This window comes from Ammospiza caudacuta, chromosome 2, assembly GCF_027887145.1.
Source record: "Ammospiza caudacuta isolate bAmmCau1 chromosome 2, bAmmCau1.pri, whole genome shotgun sequence".
NCBI lineage: Eukaryota > Metazoa > Chordata > Aves > Passeriformes > Passerellidae > Ammospiza > Ammospiza caudacuta.
The window spans coordinates 46,823,608-46,844,811 of record NC_080594.1 but is presented as its reverse complement, the minus strand read 5'-3'; the positions used below and the strand labels follow the sequence as shown (position 1 = coordinate 46,844,811).

Sequence of the window (21,204 nt, the reverse complement as noted above, 5' to 3'; positions counted from 1 at the left end):
TCCCTAATATCTGTGATTCTTCTAGCTGAAAGGCAGTTGGGGATGCAGAACTTACAATTTCTAGTCATTATTTAGCTCTGCTTTATTTCTTCACAGTGTTTGCATTGTTGCCATGAAATAGTATTGGGCAAAATTCTTAATCTCAATGCTGTTTATTAAATTAAGGCAATTCTCTGATGTGCTCCAGCATTTCTCTGTGAAGAGGACCCCAGTTTGTATGAACTGAGGAGCAGAAGTGTCTCAGGTTTGCCTGCCAGTCGCGCTGAGCTCGGGCACTGCCCCCTCGCACGGTCCCGTCTGGATCATCCTGAGCTGTTCCAGGCAGCTTGTTTGCCTCCAGCTGTCACTCACCCTGCCCTGGATCCCCAGACAGTCCACTCCTGGGGATTATGCATCTCCCTCTCTTGATACCGAATCTGCTGCTAGCCATGGAGGTCTGCAAGCAGGGAGTGCTTTCATCTGGAATTGGGAAGCTGGTCTTCATGAAGAAGATACATTTTTTAGCTCAAATAGAAGCAGTTAAAAAAATAGGTGCAACTTAAAATGTTCAGAATCTAGAGAGCTGACTTTTTTTTTTCCCTGGTTATATTATCAAAAACACTATTAAACCCCTAAATATTATTTCTTTTTTAAAATTTCAGATGATTGCTTATGTTGTAAAACTGTTTCTCCATTTCTGATTTCTGTCCCCTATCATTCCTTTCTTCAGCTCTTGGAATGGGACAGGGAGAGTGCTGACTGTGCAGGACCTGCTAGGGAGTTTTCTTCCTTTGTGCATCATCAGAACATTGCTGGATGCCAAAGGAGCCTTCCTTTTATTTTTCAGTTCTGCTTTTCCCTAGCTGCAGCAATTTCAGTGCTTATCTCTCCACTCCTGGCACTTGGGAGTGTTGATAAATGTTTGTCTTCAACTGGAGCCTTGATTCTTTGTTTACAACCTCTTTAATTCAATGTTTTGCAGACCAGAAGGACAGGGAGGGAACAGTTTTTCACTGCTTACATGATCATGGGGTAAATATTAAAAATACGCAGACTGAAAATGACTGTTTTGCCATTTATCTTCTTTCGGATGGGCCAGATGCACACCTGCTCGTGTGTGCTTAGAGATCTGCAGTCACCTAAGCACAAAGGCCTGACTAAAATTGGTTTTGAAATATGAAAAAGGAAATGTTTTTCATTAATGAATGATCACCAGCAGTGAATCTGGTGACTAAAATCATACACATCTGCTGAGTTTATGATTGAACACTTGAAATTTGAAGCATTTAAAACTTTCAGTGCTGATTTGGTGGAGGTCCACAGGCTCTCCTGCATGCAGGGGTGCAGATTCCTCTGGGAAGGACTTTGCAACTCCCCAGGGCACAACACTGTGGGAGAGCCTCCTGACCCAATGGACATACTTGAAGAAATTCTGATAGAAGCAAAGTGGTTTCTAGCAGAGCCTGTTATGCTCTTCAGTGCTTCAGTTTCCATGTTTAAAATTTTAAGCACTCAGGTTTTAACAGCATGACTGCTGAAGCCTTTGTGAAGCTCAGCTAGGAGCCACTTAGCTTTTCTGAGGAAAAAATATTTAAAACTTTGTGAGGGCTAAGGAGGAACTGTCTGTGTACCTGGCTGCTCTCTTGGCAGTGTTCTGTACAGGCCCTTTCTTCCCTAATTCCATCTGGGTATCTTAGGATGCAAAAGGAATGGCATGGAGAATTTTAAACTGCATTTATGTAAATTGAGACTGAGTCATCTGGGATACTGTGTGCAGTTCTGTCACCTCAGTGTGGGGTTTGTCTGTCCTTACCTAAACATTTTAAGATGTCGAAGTCTGTAGCAATCAATCAATGTCTCTTCTAGACAAAAGAAAGAAATGGGTATTTATAAAGACTGAGTCCTCAGGCACGTATTAGATGCCAACCAGAGGATTAAATTAATCACTGTGGGTGCCTGCAGTTGGGCAGATGAGCCCTACCGTTTATTTCCAAAGGTGTTGCAATCAAATGAAAGACATTTCAGAGGCAACAGAAAATGGCTAGAGAATAGGCTGAAATCTCAGTATTCTGAGAAGATTGGAAAGTTTATGTTTGAATGCCTTAGGAAAGACATTTGTAAGAAGGGATGCGGTAAGAAGGGATGCAGTTGAAGGGGAAATTTTTTCCCCTTTGCCTTGAAAACTGAGGCAATGATACTGCAGGAAGAGAAAACTGAACTCAGAAAAAGAAAAAAGCCCCACAGTTTAAACTAGAATCCTTTCTGCAAGAGAAGTTGTCTGAGTTTAAAAACCAGGAATACTTCAAGTTCATTTAGAAAAATGTCTTCATAAAGATTTTCTCCAGTTAGTTATAGAAAGAGTTTTTGAGGAACTATTACTCCTCTATCTTCAGGACTTGAACAAGTTTTGCACTACTGGGGAGCAGGATGAGATCCAGCAGGAAGGGCACATTTCTCTAGGAGTGCATCTTGTAACCAGTGGTGGCTGGCAGTGACAGTGGCTGTTGTGGCAGGGCTGCCACCGCCGGCATTGCGGCCTGGTGGTGCCAAAGGCCGGGCACTCTGGTCAGGGAGCAGTGAGGTGCCAGGGGGAAGAGCTGTCGTAGAATAGTGAGGGAGGATGGACAGATCTTTCCAGAGGCCCTGCAGAGCCAAGAAGCTGAGCTCCATCTTGAAAGAAAGGAGAGAAAAATAGAGATAATCTTTGAGAGTCAAGGGTGGAAACTTTCAAGATGGTGAGGGCTGGAGGTTGGTTACTGCTGACAGCATAACTAAGGCCCCTGTTCCACCTGTGATTCATCAGGTACAGAGAAGGTAAAGTGCCTGTGAAGAGGTGGGAGAGATGGCCTCCCTCCCTTCAGATGGGGCAGCAGATCCAGCAGAGCCTCAACCCTTAGAAGGTTCCAGCAGAGGAGGGTGTGGTAGGTATCAGAAGCTCTCTCCTGAGGAGACAGAAGCCATTGTGTGCCAGCCTGCTGTGCTGTCACAGGAGGTTTGCTGCTTGCCAACAGCTCACACATGAGCCTTGCAAAGAGGCTGCCAGAGCTTGTTTGTCTCCTGGACTATGACTGCTGCTGCTCATCCATGTGGGCACCCATGATGCAGCCAGGGAAGACCTTGAGGAGTCAGGAGTGACCACACAGCTCTGAGTGCAGGGGTGAAAGGTGCAGGTGCCCAGCTGGGGTCTCCTCAGTCCTGTTGGTGGAGGGGAGACGGCTCTGGCTGGTGCAGGCACATCTTGCAGGCAGTGATGGTGGTGTTGTTAGCCAGGCTGTGATCTCCAGGGACATGGGGGATGCTCTGAGGAGCAAGGACTGCTGAGCAAGAATCTGACAAAGTGAGCTGAGGTCATCTCTAATTGACTGCACAACCTTGTGAAGGTGGCTTTAAATGATGCTTATTGGGGAAGGGGGTTCATTCTCTGAAGAAGAGGGTGAGCAGAAAGATGCAGTCTACAGCTAAACTGAGCAGGGTGTGTAGGGAAGATGGAGCCAGGCTTTCCTTGGCGGTACAGAATGGAGGAAGGATGAGAGGCAAAAAAGATCGGAGTTTAAAATCAGAATTATGGAAAGAAATGGGACATCATGAGGGTGTCCAGATGCTGGCACAGGTTTCCCAGAGAAGTTGTAAGATCGCCATCCATGGAGAAACTCAAAACTTGTCTGAAGAATGACCTGAGCAACCAGTTTTAACTCAAATTACTTTGAGGAGGATGTTGGTCTAGGAGACCTCCAGACGTTCTTTCAAACCTGTATGACTCATTGATTCAGTAGTTTTTTACAAATTATTCTGACACATTAGGGTTAGCCATGGCCTGATATCTGAATTCAGAGTGATTTTAGTGAAGTCCTCTATTCTTTGCCACGCAACAGATCAATCTGAGTATCTCCAGTGTTTCCTTATACCTTACATGTCATCGTACCATATGGAGTTTGGATGTGATCTGGTATGGCAATCCTTGGATTAATTTACAGTTAGGAATAACAAGAATTTGTTTTACTTTGATTTGTCCTTAGGCACATGAGCAGATGTGACTACTCCTGTTGTGATGCATACAAATATTAGTTAATTATCATAATCAAAAGGAATTGTTGACATATAATTGTTTAGGTAATAGTCCCTGGCTTATACTTACATTAAATCCTATAATTTTAAGTAGCTATGAAACTTTACAATATCTTCAGTAAATTACTGGTACTGAACACCTAAATGGCATAACAGTGGAGGAGGTGGATGGTTAAAGGCTGTCTTTTACCTCCTTGAGTGATGGAGCTCTGTTTCTGGGAGAGGTCATGTATGCTATGCTGCTGGGAGAAGGTTTAGCTATTTTGCCTCCATCCATTCTTGTTACTGAATTAAAAAAAAGAAAAAGAAAAGAGGTGGAGATGTTTTCCTGCTCATTCTCTGTCTCATGAGCAATGTATTATCAGTAGTGGAAGAAGCAGTGCCCCAAACTGCCCTTGTAGGCAAACAGGTGTCATATCTCTTCTCACTGTTTTGTTTAGACATGGCCCTGGTAACGGAATTACATTTGTAGCAAAATGACATTCACCAGTGATGAAATACAGCAAACTGAGAAGGTGAGCATAGTGACACTCTTAACGATGCACAGCAATATGCCATCATAATTCTTGTCTGAGATGAAGAAAGGCTTTGTGACTCCTTGGATCGGTTTCCATTCTGGCTCTGAGGCATTACATCGAGCTCTGTTTATGACCCATGTTTTAATAGTAAATCCTGTTTTTTTCTGTATTAAATTTGTAAGATTTGATAAGAGTTGCTGGTGAAAAGTGGTGTGAGTTCATGGGGTTGTTTAGGATTGTCTGACAACAGCTAGGAAACTGATTTAGCTTTCAGGAGAGAAAGTTAACATGGGAATTTTTTTTTTTTCCATTCTGCACTGCAGGAGAAGGGATGTTTACCATTGAAATAAGTTCAGGACTAGGAGATTGCTTGTATTATCAGATCTTGAGGTAGTCAAAATTATTTTTCCCTGGTTTAGGAAACTTCTAACCCCGCTCCCTGGTTTAGGAGTGCAGTATGTGTTCCAGGCATGAGAAGGACTAAGACAATCTGTGGATGATTGCTCAGGTGTTCTAAGCTGCAAAACTTCTTGAGCAGACAAGAAGCAGTTTTTCTTCCTCTCTGTTGTGATACCAAGCATTGCTGCATTCCATATTCTTGCTGTAAAAGCACTTTGGGGCAACGAGAATGGAGATTCAATTTAGCAATGAAACATTTCTATTATTCCCTATTTCATGTCAGAGGAGTTGCTGGTGGAATACTGATATTCTGTGTGTAGAGAGTGGGGCTGAGGGAAATGCTCTATGGAGATGGGAAATGACAGGTCTCACTTCTTCACTTAAAGCTATTCTGCTTTGCTTTGTTGCTGCTGTGAGAAAATACATCTCTTCTAGACGTAGAGAATGGATTTTTCTGCCTTCTGAGCAGAGGAAAGCTTCTGAGTCTCAGTGAGAACATGCCATTAAATATGTTTGCAGCCCATTAGGCTTGAAGACTTCAACATGTGCTGTACCACTGAGAAGGAGATGTTTTTTTGATATGTGATGGTTTCACTCATATGGTGCTTCCATCATGTTTTACAAGAGAACATGCAATTTTTAAAGCCTTTTGGCACAGGTAGTTAGTTAGTTCCCACAGAGATGTAAAGTGATTACCTGATAGTTAACAAGAAAAACCTTTTCCAAGGTTTCCATCTAGGTTCTTTTTTTTTTTTTTTTTTTGTTAATGGGATCACAGAATAGTTTGGGTTGGAAGGGATCTTTGAAGGTCCTCTGTCCAGCCTCCCTAGAATGAGCAGGGGCATCTTCAGCCCAGAGAGAGCCCCATCTAACTTGACCTTGAATGAGTCACCTACCACTTCCCTGGACAATCTGTTCCAGTGTTTCACCACCTTGCTATAAATATCTTCTTTCTCATTTCTAGTCTAATTCTATCCTCTTCTAGTTCTAAAACATTGCCCTTGTCCTACTGCAACAGGACCTGCTAAAAAGCTTGTCCCCATCTTTCCTATAAGCCCTCTTACGCTCTTTTTGAGTGCATGCATTTAAATTTTAATTTTTACAATTTAATTAATTTAATTTTTAAATACAAAAGTGTAGACACTTTCTTACAGTTTGGTATTAGAAAATAAATTTTTTGCAGTTGTACAAACCTAGTGTAGCCTGGTATACAGTTTTTTCTTCCTGCTGTCATTAGGACAGATGACTCCTTCTGCAAACTCATGAGCAAGTGTTTGAGCAAGGTGGGAAGCTCAGCTCTTGAGCTGCTGAATCTGTAGGTCAGTAAGCAAAATTTGAGACTTTCAAAGGTGATTGTGGTTTTAGCATGATATTCCTCTAATTAAGGAGCATTTTGACTATTACTTTCTAAAACAATTAGATGTCTATTCCAAAAGGCAGCAAAAGACCAAACATCTCTAAAATTTCAGTGCATGTTGTTGTGAGTCTGATCAAAATGTCCATGTGTGCTTTCGATACAGAAGAAAAGCTTATAACTCTCAATTGCGTATCTCTGTCTGAATTCTGGCACCAGGTCAAAATAGACAGGTGAAGAACCTCGGATTTGATACAAGCTAGTAATTTTTGAGGAATAACATTTTGTCGTAAGTGACTTGGAAAATTCAAGAGAGAAAATTACATGGATATCACATGTCCTTTTTTTGCCAAAAGATCTCTCATGAATTCATTCAAATAATAGCAGCCTCAGCAGCAGTAATAGTAAGAAAATAAACATTTATATACATAAGTATTTTGGTGAACTCTGTAGTAGTGGTAATAATGCAAATAAAGACAATTATATATCTGTGTAGTTTGGTGAACACCTATTAAAGTGAAATAGCATAGAAGTGCTTGAAGCATGCCATGATTTTCTTCTGATGAACTTGACTTTCCTGGTAATACGAAAGATGACTGAAGAGTTATAGCTTGTAGGAAAATAAGCCGAAATAAATTGCATCTTTATAATATTCTTTATTAGAAAATGCTCTAGGGAGCATATAGAGTTTAAAAATTCAATGCCTTTTCCTGGTGATACTTTCATCACAAAATAAGGGCATTTTCTTGCAGACTATTTCAAATTAATTATTTTAAATTACTGAGATAGTTGGCGTGTTATAGTTTTTGAGAGCTGTTTTTGAGAGAGAAGTGGCTCCTTTGTTATGTGCAACTAGCCTTATAAGCAGTATTAATTATGCCACAATGTAAAATTCTTCCATTTAAATGGTGAAGTAAGATACAAGGAATGAATAATAATATTTAATATCTGTTGTTGCGATGGGCATATGGCAGGTAGAAGATAAAGAGGAGTAAAACTGAAGAAAAATAGTGCATGAAAAGATCTGTTAATTGAACTGTGCTCCAATTCCCTAATCTCACAATTTTTAAAATTATTCTTCCGTAGCCTCAGACCATTCGGCAGACTCTTCAAAAGACACTGCAGTATTTTGAGCATCAAGTTATTGGGTAAGTGTTAATGTGAGGTGGGGAAAGGTGCATGGTAATGCTTTGCTCTGTGCTTTCCAATTCACAGCCCTCCATGATAAGCTTTTAAATTTAATTTTTAACTTTTTCTCTCAAATTCTTAGAGTTGCTTTGGAATAGCAATACATAACCAAGATTGCTGTTCAATCTTGCTTCTGTACAATCCCCTCAGATGGCGACTGCTTAATGAACTGGAATGTTTCTTATAAAAAGAGAATAGCAACTCCTTTTCAGTCATAGAATATCAGGTTGGCAAGGGACCTCAAAGCTCATCTAGTCCAACCTTTCATGACAGAAGCATGGCCTAGACAAGATGGCTCAGCACTCTGTCCAGCTGAATCTTGAAATTGCCCATCACGGGGCAATTAATCCTTAATCCTTTGCCACCACTTCTGAAAGATATTTGTTGACTTTGCATTTGTATAAGGAGTTGTTATAACTTTTTTCTTTTCTGTAGTTACAGAGATGCAGAGAAGAATTTTCACAATATATCAAACAGATGCTCTTATACAGACTGCTCTGGCAATGAAGAAACTGAAGATGTCTCAGGAATTCTCCAGTGTACGGCTAATGTGCTTGGTATGTGTTTTTTCAAGGGAATTTGTTTCCTTTAGTTGCAAGGAAGTTTTACTGACCATCCTAATGCCAACAATGAAACAAGAAATTTTTGCTCCAACCACAGAAATTTAGAATATAGGCAGCAACATACCAGTGCACTGTTACTACATTTGTTTCCTTTTCTACATACATTTTGCACTTTTAAGACAATCCAGACGTGATTGTCAGTGGAGGCAATGAATGTGTATTGTGCAGTACCCAGTGATTTGAGAAGTTTCAAAGGCTTTTGGCAAGTGGACTTGCTTCTGTGCTGGCCTTGGAATTATCTTTAGTGTTTTTATAGGAGTTCTGAAGAAAAACAGACACTTTTATCATCTGTGGACCTGGTGAGTAGAGGGCCTGAGAAACAGCAGCAGGGTGTACCTGAGACATGAAACATTCTGGAAACTTAGATTTTCTCCAGCAAGAGGCAAAACACTGAAATCTGACTGTATGATAATTGAAGATAAGTTTTAACTTTCCATGTCAGGGGAATATGGTGAGGTGATAGTCTGCTCACATTATGGTCTTTACCCTTGTATCCTGCTGACTTAAAATACTTTTGGAGGATATGCATTGTGTATCTGTCTTTCTTACTGCAAACTGTTAAGCAGACTTGATGTGCTCTGTGAACAGCAAACATGATCTAGTTTTGGGATGACTGTGTTTCACTGACATTCAAAATGTTTTGTCTTTTTTTTTTTGCTATCCAGTGCTTTATTCTGTAAAATGCTAAATGCTCTCAGGGATGTTCTGTGTGTCTTTAGCTGCTGCTAGAAGGAGGTGGTGTTTTGTATTTTGCATGTGTGGTCATGGAGAGAATTTAGAACAAATCAAATTCTAAATGTGTCCAGTGTTATTTACCTTTTTTTTTTAATTCTAAAATTTTTGCATGCTAGTTCTCTAAAATAAATGCTATGAGTGATAAGGAAGGACTCATGCAAAGCAGAGACTTTTCATGTTATCAGGTGCACATTAATATTATAAAAAGCCAGACTAGACATTCAGTACTTGTTTCACCATGACACAAAATATGAGTTATATGAAACAGCTGTGAATAGTTTTTCACCTTCATAGTGCTTTTAAAGCAGTGTGTCAGTCCCAGTACCTCAGCATGGCTGAATAATGTGCAACCTGTTTCCTCAGTGGTATCCTCAAAATGCATGTTTATTAGGGGCAGATTGGGACCACAGTATAGGGATAACATCTAAGCATTACTATGTTGGGGAACTATTAAAGTGGGTTTTGTTGAAAATTAGGTTGCAGAGACTTTTTCTTGGACAAGTTTGCCTCTTAAAGAAAGACTTCTTAGCAAAAAAACTCCACTTCAGTATGAGCAAAACACTGTGATAATTTAAAAGCAATCCTTCTCCCTATCTGGGATAAGAACATAAGGGAATGAACAGTAAACCCAACTTATTTATTTTAATTGTAGCTCCTATCACAACAGGGAAAAAATTAATGGAGGCTGTGTAATTAATTCTCACATACACAGTTATTTTTCTTGTTGAATAAGGATTGGGAAGATCGGCCTCTGTGAAAGAGGGATGTAACCACTGGGGTGTGTACCTGGAGCAAGTGGCATTGCTGAGACAGGAGGCAAGCATGAATCTGGTTGTGATGAAGGCTAGAGAAACTGTTGAACCAAATCTGGCTCTTAGTTCATTTATATGAGCAGTAAGAGACACTTGGTGTCTAGGGCTGGAAGAAAATGTTTCCTTAAAGATGCTTGGAAGCATCTTCCTGCTCTCTGACCTTAGATACTGCCAACATAATTCACCTCTTCCAGTCTCCTAACCACCTCTAAAAAAGTCATTTGGCATTCCTTATTCATCAGAAGAGTGCAAATGCTGAGATCTCTGGTAAGCTTGGAGGACTCTGAGCAGATGCTTCACATTGTGGTCCTGGTGCTTGCGCTGCTCACAGGGAAGTGCTGACTGCAAGCTGTTCACTCAGCTCGGTGCATGTGATCCATCATGTATGAATGCTGCAATTTTCCACCTGTCAAGTCAGCACCAAAGTGTGTCACCATCTTCCTGCAGTGCAAGGACCTGGTTCTCCTTGTCTCCTTACTGAGTTGCTCTGCTACAAGTCTAGACATCAGTAGAAGTCTCCCTGCTTTAAACCACTGTAATGGAAGGAACCCATGTCCATCAGATTCACATGCTGTAAACTGTGTGTGGTATCAGATCAGTCCCACTGTTTTCCTTTACAAGGACAGCTTCTGAGGCTGGAGTATTTTATTTAACTTTCCATCCTTTCAAAAATAGTCCAGACAACTTCATGATGGACTCAGCTTTCATTAATTAGTGCATGCATACTTTTACAGTGTCCTTCATAAGCATGTAGAAACAGAGAATCCTTTAGGTTGAAAAAGACCTTTAAGATCATCAAGTCCAATTGTTAGTGCAGCACTGCCAAGTACACCACTAAACTGTGTTCAGAGGAGATTGACAGTGTCGGTTTGAACCTATTTTAGAAATAAATGATAAGAGAAAGATGTCCATGATGAAGTATGTTACGTGGATTACTACCACATTTCTTTCTTAGGTGACTATAAACTTATACTGAGGTATGTTAGAGAGAAAAGTTGTATCTGAAGAGATTCCTTATTTGACCTTGGGCAAGTTTTTATTCTTTCTGTGCCTCAATTTCCCATCTGTATAATGGAGATAACAGGATTTTTGTAATCCTTTAAACCACATGTCAGTGCTATTCAGATTTCAACCTTCTTGAAGTAAAGACATTTTCATACCCATTGTACATTCAGCATTTTGAACAATGACAGCAAATCTCGTTTGGGACTGCTTTTGTCCTCATGATTTAAAATAATTTGATTTCATGTAAGATTAGAGTGTGCATTTTTACTTAAATGCTTCCAGAATACAGCAGAAGACCTTCATGTAGCTGCAAATTAAAACTTTGGAACAGGAAATTATGGATGAAAACTTTTTTGTGTTTTTGTAACTGCTTTTAAGGAATTTATTCCAGGACATAAAGCCTTCATGACCTATCTCCTGTTTATTTCTTTGGCAGATATTCAAAGAAGGTCTGTGCTACTGAGTTGTACAAAGCAGTAGAGAAATGCTCGATTTTCTTTTTGAACTCCACTCTGTACTTCCAATATATCACATGATATTTCTCACATCCCAAATGCACAAGTTAGATAAAAAGGTGTACAACCTTCACTTCACCTCATCCAAACACTCTTTTCAGACACTGCAAACAATTAGTGTAGCCTTTGTGAATGTGAACTATTTTTCACTCTTCAGTCCTTCACAGGGAAAAAAAGAAAGGGAACTTCATTAAGGCAGTTATCTGTCTTTTAAATGGCATCGGTATTTCCTTTGGAGCCTCTCTGCATCTTGCTGAGGAATATGTAATCTGTCCTCACTTTGATAGTAAAACTAATGAAAAGTAACCTAAATTCATAGTCATATAAAAAGAGCTGTTGTGCAAAATCTGTAAAGCAGCAGTAACTGTTCACACCCAGTCTCTGACGACATGGAAGAAGTTGTCTTTGAAAGCCCATTTGTGTATTTTAAACTGAACTATCTAAATTGCATGTACTGCAGCACCATGTTAGATAAACTCTATAAATTACACTTGGTCACGCAGTCTGAAGTTACAAATACACTTGTATCAGATCATGGTTTCAGGAGAAAGGCCTGGAGAAGTAATTTTACCTATCTAACTTTCCATTGCTTAAGGCACTGAAAAAATTTCTCCTCCATTTTTTTAATTCAAGCAAATAATTTATACAACAGAATTATTTTTTGTCTCGTAAAAATTCAGCTTAAAAAATGCACAGCACATATCAATGGCTAAGTCAGCTCTGCATGTGGACTCAAGTGTATTGCAAGAATTTTTCCTATTAGGCATTTGTGACTTGTGGGATAATAATGCTCTTTCTTTAGATTTTGCTTCAGAGAGTGGCATGAAGAATTTGCTTGTCTGTCCATCTGTCTGGGCATCTTCTGTTTGGAGGATGATATGGTGCAGTGGCAATTCCCCAGGGATTCCCTAATACCCTGGTGATAAGGTGTATGGAATCCTGGCCCAGAGCCCTGTCCTGTCAGGGAGATAAATTGTGTTTCTGGATTCAGCTTCCCCAAGTCACCAAGGAGGAGGTGGAATCCATTGTTAGTGTAAGGTTTTAGAGAGTTCTTGCTCTGGGTGACATTTGCTTGTCACTACCAAAGAGAACATGTGCTGCAGGCTGCTTTATATAGGGCAGATCACTTCATGACTAAATATATCTTGCAGGGCTGATCCTTCATTTAGTACAAAGGGCATAATTCTATAAAAGTCATTTGTTGTCTGTACATTTGTCAGAGTTAAAGATCTGTGTTTCCTTTGTGAAACTAAGAAAATCTTAGCCCTTATATGAGACAATGGCATGAAGCTGTGTCAGGGCAAGTTTAGTCTGAATATTAGCAAAAGGTTAATCACCCAGAGGGTGGCTGAGAGCTTCACTGAGGTGAAGGCTGTTCAATTTTTATTGCTCCACTGCTGAGCACTTGGGAAGTGGTCACAGCACCAAACCTGACAGAATTCAAGAAGTGCTTGAACAGTGTTCTCAGGTATATGGTGTGATTCTTGGGGATGTCTTGTGCAGGGCCAGAAATTGGATTTTAATGATCCTTTTAGGTCCCTTCCAACTCAGAATATTCTATGCTTCTGTGATTCTCTGTTGTTAAAGAGATGTTTGGGATCATTCTGGTAACTACTAAATAACTGCTGAGAAATACTGTATTTGAAAAGGCAGGAAATCATTGAAAAGGACATGCCAGGACATATCTTAGCCTACCTTCTAACCATCTTAGACTAAGTGTAGTGTTTGGAAAAGGTAAACAAAGGTTTGGGACAAACAAAGTCAGCAGACTGACTGCTTGGGAGGTGTCTGAGAACTGTAAATGCTTAGATATTGAAAGTATATAAATTTTTATCACTTCCCTTTGCACTTAGAACTGCAACTAGTCATTAGGATGCAACTAATTTAGGATACACAGCCTGATTTATAATTAAAGTTGTTGGTTTACAAATGGCATAAAAGGAAATGTTACACGGCCCAGAGGATTTACAATACCAGTGGATTCTAATAATACTTTATCCTGGGGGGTCTCAGCTATACTCACAGGGCTCCTGTTATTTAGCAGATGTTACAGTGCACTGGCAACACAAAAGTAATCTAAACAAAAAGCACATAGTTCATGTGATTTTGAAACTGAGATGAGTACATCTCAATTAGAAAAGGACAAATGTTTATACCAAATGGCCTTAGACATCCCACTCTCCTCAAATCAGAGCTATTTATTGTTAGAAAGCAGATGAACTTCCAGCAGATAATGAGCGGTTTGGAATTATGATGTACAATAGCATCTTGTGGAAGTCTATTTATAAAGAACATTTTCTGGCCATGATTCATTGACTGAATGTAGGTGTTTGTCGTTATCTGAGGTGCTGTGAGGTACCTTTTGGCCTCTGTCAAACCTTCAGAAATGTGTAGGTCTCCCTTAGGTCCCTCGTCTTGGCAGATACAGTAACTATCTGTTGGTTCTTTTTCTGATGCCTTATGAAGACTCAAGGAGCATTAGATTTCTATATTTAGTCAGATGAGTTGAGCCCTTTATATATGTGAGGAGTTATGAGAGATAATTTTGCATTTCATGGGAAGAGCTTTTAGATTTCATTGCAATTTTATTCGTTCCAGGAAGTGCAGTTCTGCTCCCTGTGTTAATTTAAAGACATGTATATTTACTTTAATGAAAAAAAGCAAATTAAAAAAATCCTTATTGCTGTTTAATCTTTAGAGTTAGCATGAAACAAACCTGGTCTGCCTAATTTTTAGGAACTACCAATCTAATGACTGCAGTTTTCATTTAATGAGCCCTGTGCAAATATAAGAAGGGAGCCTCCCAGGTGGTGGTGGGGGACATAAAATCATGATAGTCTTGCTTCACATGGCTTGGCTTTGCTTCAGAATTGGCTGCTACTGAGAGCACTATATGGGGGCAAAACCCTCTTCCACTGCCTGTTCTTAATATCTCATGTGAGCTTCCTCTGTCAACAGTTTTGAGCAGAATCTTTTATATTTATGTTAAGAACTGGCGATCAGCTCCTCAGCAAGAGGCAATAATTACAGTGGTATTTCTATCACTGGTCAAAGGACGAGGAAAGAAACCACCTCATTAAAAGTGGATAAAAGAAATATTATAGGTGAACAAGTGTCAGGAGTTCTTTTTTTAACAGTAGTTCTCATTTATATTCTGTGAAAGATATGCAGGCCCTGCATGTCACTGTAAGAGAGGTGTTGTATAGATTTTTCAGTTGTGTCACAACCACATGTAAAAGCATAAAATGGTGTTACTGTATTTATATAAAAAGCACCAAAAAGGTAATATAAAAATGCAATCTGGATTCCCAGGATGATATAAATACACAATAATAATGAAGTAAAATCTAAGTCAGTTATACAATAATTAGATACTGGTACTAGGTTCACTTACAAGCCAAATGATTCATCTACTGTCCCTTCAGCATTAGTCTGAACACAAGAAAACCTTTTTTATTTAGAGACTAAATGTTGCTTTCCCTACCATCTGAAATAATTCTTTAAAATTCTGAGCTGCCACCTGTCTTTCTGTCCACAGGTCTGTTTAAGGAAAAGATGTTACTGATGCCAAAAATTTGGTAATCCAAAAACATTTAGGAGACACTTGCTATAACTGAGGGTGGCAAATTCTGCTTCTGTTCACAGTATGAGGTCTGGAATTGCATATTTAATTGTTCCAACCCCTTAAGGTTTGATATTTACAGATTCTGAATGGTATCTCAGAAAAAAAAAGTATTTTTCAATGCCAAATGAGTCAGATGCTGGCCACTCTGCAGCCATTGTCTTAATTATTTACTTTTAGGAAAAACTGGATGGCTTGTGACTGCTTCTGCATGCTGCACCAGTTAATGAATTACATTGACTTTTTTTTATCACATCACATAATAGTTTTTTATCACATTAGGTTTTTTATCTTCTGATTGCTTCTCAAGAGCCTATGATTTGCAATTGTCTTTATGGGAACAGAATCTTACCTAATTTCTCCACTTCATAATGTACAAAATACTTAAAAATAGTGCATTAATTCCTTGACATTTTGTAGTGTGTTTTCGGTTTACATTAACTGCTGAAAAGAAAGTGAAAATCTTTTGCTAGTATGTTATTATAGGATGAAGTCATCTATTTCTGCTCCAGTTCAGTGAAATACTTAATTTGTACTTTGAACCTGTGCTTAAAGACTTTGGTAATTTTGGATCTGGATAGCAAATATAGGATCCCTTCTCTTAATGTCTTTGAGACACAATTTCAAAGGATAATAATTTTTCACAAGTCCAAAAGTGCTTTTTAGTGGAGGTCTGTACCAATATTTTCATTCTGTGGTTGCTTTGCCTCAATTTCCAATGTGCATATTCAATTTATCTCCAATATGGACTAAAATAAAAGTGACATTGTAAGGAAAAGCAACAAAAAGAAACTACTAAGGAAAAACCATTAAAGTTGTGATATGTCCTCCTGATGTCAATTTAAGTAGTAGGAACACAGTAGATCCCTCTCCAGGAGGAAAACAAATTGAGACTAATGCATTTTTAGGACTTCATTTACAATATTAGTAGAAGGTTTGTAAAGAGTAGAAGCTCCAAATAATGAGTTACTTCAGCTGGGGAGCAGCAGAGAGTGTTGGGATGATTTTAACCACTTAGTGGGGTGTCTTGGTGAAACCAGGGAAGATCTTTTCCCCTCTGTGTTAATTGCAAGCCAGTGCTCATTAGGAAGCTGTGTTGGGGTCATACATGAGGTGATAATGGGAGTGCAGTGGCCTCTACATTTGGAAGTGCTGGGCTGTCCTACAGATATCAAATATATATTTTTTTTCCTGGGAAGCTGAATGAAAATTTTGCTTAGAGGTTCACAGTGAAAAAGAAAGAATGGAGATGCTGGCTTTTCAGAATGGAATCGCAAATTGTCAGTTTTGATGAACAGAAGTTGACTCACATTTTCAATGCCATATTCAGTCTGAATTAGTCCAGGGCAAAATCAAACAGAAAAACAATTGTTCAACAATTGAATGTAAGATGAGTTTGAGAAGATTGGACTTTTTATGTAGATGCATAATCTGAAGGTTATAAGATTATTTTAAGTTTGTTTGTATTTTCTCAGCATAAAAGAAAAAAACCAGGAAATACCATATATGTTGAAATTGGAAATCATACTGAATGTAATATTTAAGGATAATAACTAGCCCATGGAAATCTCTAAATGTAAGAAAGTGTGCATTATAGACACAATGAGTTCTGGGTTCTTTTTTTTTAGCATGAAGGTTTTTGTACTTGTCATAAAACTATCTCCCAGTCTGGTATTGTTTTGGATTTATCTGGGATACAGTTAATTTCTCCTCAGTAGCTGGTACTTTGCTGTGTTTTCGATTCAGTATGAGAATAATGTTGATAACGTACTCATGTTTTGGTTGTTGCTAAGTAGTGTTTATCCTAAGCCTAGGACGTTTTTTGTGTCTCATGCTCTGCCAATGAGGAAGGGCACAAGAAAGCTGGGAGGGAGCACAGCTGAGACCCAAACTGGCCAAAGGGACATTCCACACCATTAGAATGTCACGCCCAGTTTATAAACTGGGAGAGTGACCTGAACGAGGACAGGGACTGGCACTGGTGGTGAGCAATTGCATTGGGCATTGCTTGTCTTACTGTATGGATTTTTTTTTTTCTTTTATCATCATCATCATCATCATCATCATCATCATCATCATCATCATCATCATCATCATTATTATTATTATTATTATTATTATTATTATTATTATTATTATTATTATTATTATTATTATTATTATATTTTCATTTTGTTTCAATTATTAAACAGTTCTTATCTCAACCTACAAGTTTTACTTCTAATTCTCCTCCCCATTTCTCTGGGGTGGGGGAGCTGACCAAGTGGCTGTGTGGTGTTTACTTGCCAGCTGGGCTTAAACCACAACAGCTATGTGTAGAAATATGGGTAGGGAGAAAATCTACAAAAGATTTGCAAAAGGTTAGGATCATTTATATGGTAGCAAGTGAAAAGGTTATACTGAAGTATATACAGAATTAGTGCTAGGTGAGCATCTGTTCATCATTGGTTTAAACGAGAGGCAGGAATAATTCAGTAAAAAACACATATCAAATATTTTTTGCAACTTTACACAAAGACATCACTGGAGCAAATAGCTTTGCAGAGAAATACAGAAAAATTTAATCTGTGTGTTTGTGTAACAAGGAATTTATTAAATTAATATTTTTAATTCAAAGATAAACATCATGCTTCATGCAAAAATTACTGTCTTGTTGGTAAAGCTAAGGAAGAAGCTTCCTTGAAAGGAACATTATGATTTTTGGTTCTGAAGGTTGCTTAACTTAGTTTAATTTCCTTAGTATATCATAGTGTCTGTTCTTGTAGAGAAAATTCATGACTAACATAGACCAGCAGTTTGGTTGAGTTTGGTCATATCCATTTTTCTATTAGACCTGATCTGATTTTCTGCTGGTACTCTGTGTAACTCAATTCAAAGCTGAAATGTTCTTAAAAGTAGTGGGATGTCCTCAAGCCAGGTATAATTCCTGTTGCTTGGAGTCAGTGTGTTGCATCCAGACTGAACAGCCAGTTCTCCAGGATGGATAACAAGACCAATCTAAGACAATCGGCAAAACCTCAGGCCAAACACTGAGATAGAGTTCCCAGCAGTGATAATGAGGTGAGGCTTGCATGTGTAGCAGCAGAGTCCAGGAGTGATCAGTTCTGCAAACCTCATTTGCAGTCAGTGGCGCCAGGGCAGCTGCTGCACTGTATTTGTACAATACATTTGAAAAGCACTTCACCTATGCTGTCTTTTGGGTGGCTTTGTGGGATGTATTTGGCCATTTGTATCAATATCCCAGGGGTTTCTGGTGATGTTCTGTTCCCCTCTGCAGTCTTACAGCCTTGGGTGTCCCTGCTAGACTGCTCACTTTTACACACAGACTTCTAAAGTTGCTCACTATACAGGCAATGAGATTTAAAAGTATGAATATCTGTTTGTGTATACATATGAATATGATGATTTCTTAGCTATTTGCTATTAATATCCAGTTATGACATTATTGGTATGGGTTATAATTTAATTATTTTTGGACTATAGTGAGTATTTTTTGGTAAGATGTTACAATACCATGTTAAGCAGGCGTAATGGTAATGAGTCAGGAGTTGGCACACAGTCTTCTGAGTCAGGATATTAGGGGGCATTGTGTACCAGAGGTACTTTCTTTTGGCTTAGCTGTAGAGCTGACCATCTGTGGTCATAAAAGATCCTGGGAATATTTTTGTAATAACCTAGTTTAGTGACCAAATTTCTTTATGAGTAATGGCATTTGAATGAACTTTCCCAAATTATAGCTATTACTTCTTTTATAAAATATGCTTTGTCATGTTTTTATGTTGTCATATTTATATATGTAATTTTATGAATTTTAATTTGCTATTAATCATACATCATTGCAGACTGTAAAGCTGGGTAACCCTGAAATCCCTTGTGAATATTGTTTGTATTAACTATGCCTGTGTACATAGGTAGTTCAGACACTGCCTTGAGTTTATAAAAGGTTATTGTCTGCAAACAACATGACTTCTGTTCCCTGTTATACCTCAGGTATAAAAGTCACTAATCACTCTGTTCTTCCCAAATTGAAGGCCTAGAAGCAGTCTAAACAATGAGAAGTTCAGTGATCCACTGGGATATTACCAGTGTTATAAAGCATGCTGAATACACATTAAAATAAAGGGCCTGTTGTGCTCTCAGGAAAGAAATAACTGCCCTTCATTTCTGTTCAAATTCAAGAGAAATTTTAACGTGTTTCCCTAGTTGACTGACAGGTAATTCTGTATGATTTCAATGTAGTGAAGAAACTATGTTGTTAATTCCCAGATTACTTTCCTTTGAAAACTCTGGATATTTGTAATTCTCAGACAGGTGATATATACTTCCTTTTATTGTTACATCTTAAAACAATAAGATTAATTAAGTTAATTAATTAATTAACAATAAGGTTAATTTTGTAACAGTGAGGAAAAGGAAACAGGCCCTCTAATAACTGGCTGAGCCAGCAAGCTGAAACAATGAGGACTTAAAAAAAAATGGTTTCTAGGGTTACTCCCAACCACCACAGAAACCTATGGATTGGCATCTAGTGAAAAAGCTGCTCTCACTGTTTTGGAAAAATCCTGGGCAAATACAGGCAAAAAGGGAAAATGTGACATAGTAGCAATGCTATTTTGTTGATATCAGTGTCTCATTGTCCTATAGGTCTGAAGTTTGAGGAAATGCAGGAAAAGTTTGGGGAGGAATTCTTCAATATCTGCTTTGATGAGAATGAAAGAGTTCTTCGAGCTGTAGGTGGGACCCTTCAAGACTTCTTCAATGGCTTTGATGCTTTGCTGGAGCATATTAGAACTTCATTTGGAAGACAGGCCACCCTGGAATCTCCTTCTTTCCTATGCAAAGAACTCCCAGAAGGCAATCTCATGCTTCATTATTTTCACCCGCATCAGATTGTGGGATTTGCAATGACAGGAATGATAAAAGCGGCAGCAAAGAAGATTTACCGCTTGGAAGTGGAAGTAGAACAGGTCACAAACGATAAGTTGTGTTCAGAGGGGACAAACCCAGGTAACTGCAGTTGTTTGACTTTCCTTATCAAAGAACATGAAAATGCAAATACCACAAAAGCACTTCCACCAGGAACTTCCCAGTCCCCCTTAGACCTGAGGATTAGTATCAGCACCTTCTGCAGAGCTTTCCCCTTTCACCTGATGTTTGATCCAAACATGCTGGTTCTCCAGCTTGGAGAAGGTCTTAGGAAGCAGCTGAGATGTGACACTCATAAAACACTGAAATTCCAAGAGTGCTTTGACATAGTCTCTCCTAAAATCAGTGCCACATTTGAACGAGTTCTCCTGAGGTTATCTACACCCTTTGTCATCCGGACCAAACTTGAGGATTCTGATTCTGAAAGTAAAGATAAGGTAAGAATATTAATTTGGAAGTGGATGTGCTTATACGTGTGTGGTGGGAGAGGATTTTTTGCTCAGAGAAAGGCAGCTCAAGTCCTGTGTACTCTGGAATGCCCACTCATGCCTTGCAAACAGGGGCTAAGTGATATTCCCCAGCCAAGTGAATATTTTCCTAGATTATTTATAAGCTTTGTCTGTGAAGTTGTAGCAAATCCTGACATTTCCATTCAGAAAATTCTGCACAGTGGGGTTGACTAGTACAGCTTGAATAAAAGGGTGAGGAATTTTACAAAATACCTGTATCTTATCCTTAATTTCACTCTGGGTATGTTTTGATAAGAATAGGTTTTAAGCCATTTACTAGGACCTAGCTTGGAGTATTTATTTTGAAAGTTTCTCACCGCTAGTTTCACATTGCTACCTCAATGTATCTTATTTCCCTATTTTGGAATGCTGCTTTCCTATAGGTTTCTTCTTACCTCTCACCCTGCACTCAAGAAAACCAGGGCTGTAAGTGGTACTGAGTGTCACTTAAGTCAGTTTTATTGTGTTCCAGTCATTCAAACAGGCACTTGTCCTCCCACACTGCATCTTTCCTCCATGTTTTAGGAGACAGCTACCTTAACCAGTGAGCCCTGTGTTGAGTTCAGTGCATTCAGCTGAGTAGACTGAGAACATGTCTTTAGTGTGGAGTTCTCCAATGGTTGGATGGAATTTGTCTCAGTGCCTATCCTGGAATTACAGGGAAGTTTTTTGGTGTGAAGTAGGGTTCTGGGTTTTATGCACCAAAGTACTTGTACTTAATTAAAACTTGCTTAAAGGCTTGAAAGTCTGTGTGTGGGTGCCCTGAAAATACTGCTGCCCAAAGTGGAACTGGATGATCTTTAAGGTCCCTTCCAACCCAAACCATGCTATGGTTCTATGATTCTATGATAATTAAAAATATAGTTACTTCTTACAGCAGCAGTATTTCCAGCTCCTCTTTGGCACTATACTTTGGCACCAAAAAGCACACGTCTGCTGCATTTTCCTCTGGAA

General features: G+C 38.9%; 1 protein-coding gene across 1 annotated transcript in view; it reads left to right on the top strand.

Annotated features, from left to right (window-relative positions):
* The window catches only part of GUCY1A2 (guanylate cyclase 1 soluble subunit alpha 2), a 137,050-nt gene that overhangs the window by 7,159 nt on the left and 108,687 nt on the right, over positions 1-21,204 (top strand). The window contains exons 2-4 of the mRNA XM_058825719.1: positions 7,402-7,463; positions 7,939-8,060; positions 19,460-20,178. Of these exons, the coding sequence (XP_058681702.1) occupies positions 7,402-7,463; positions 7,939-8,060; positions 19,460-20,178 (903 nt within the window). The remainder of the gene's footprint in view (positions 1-7,401; positions 7,464-7,938; positions 8,061-19,459; positions 20,179-21,204) is intronic.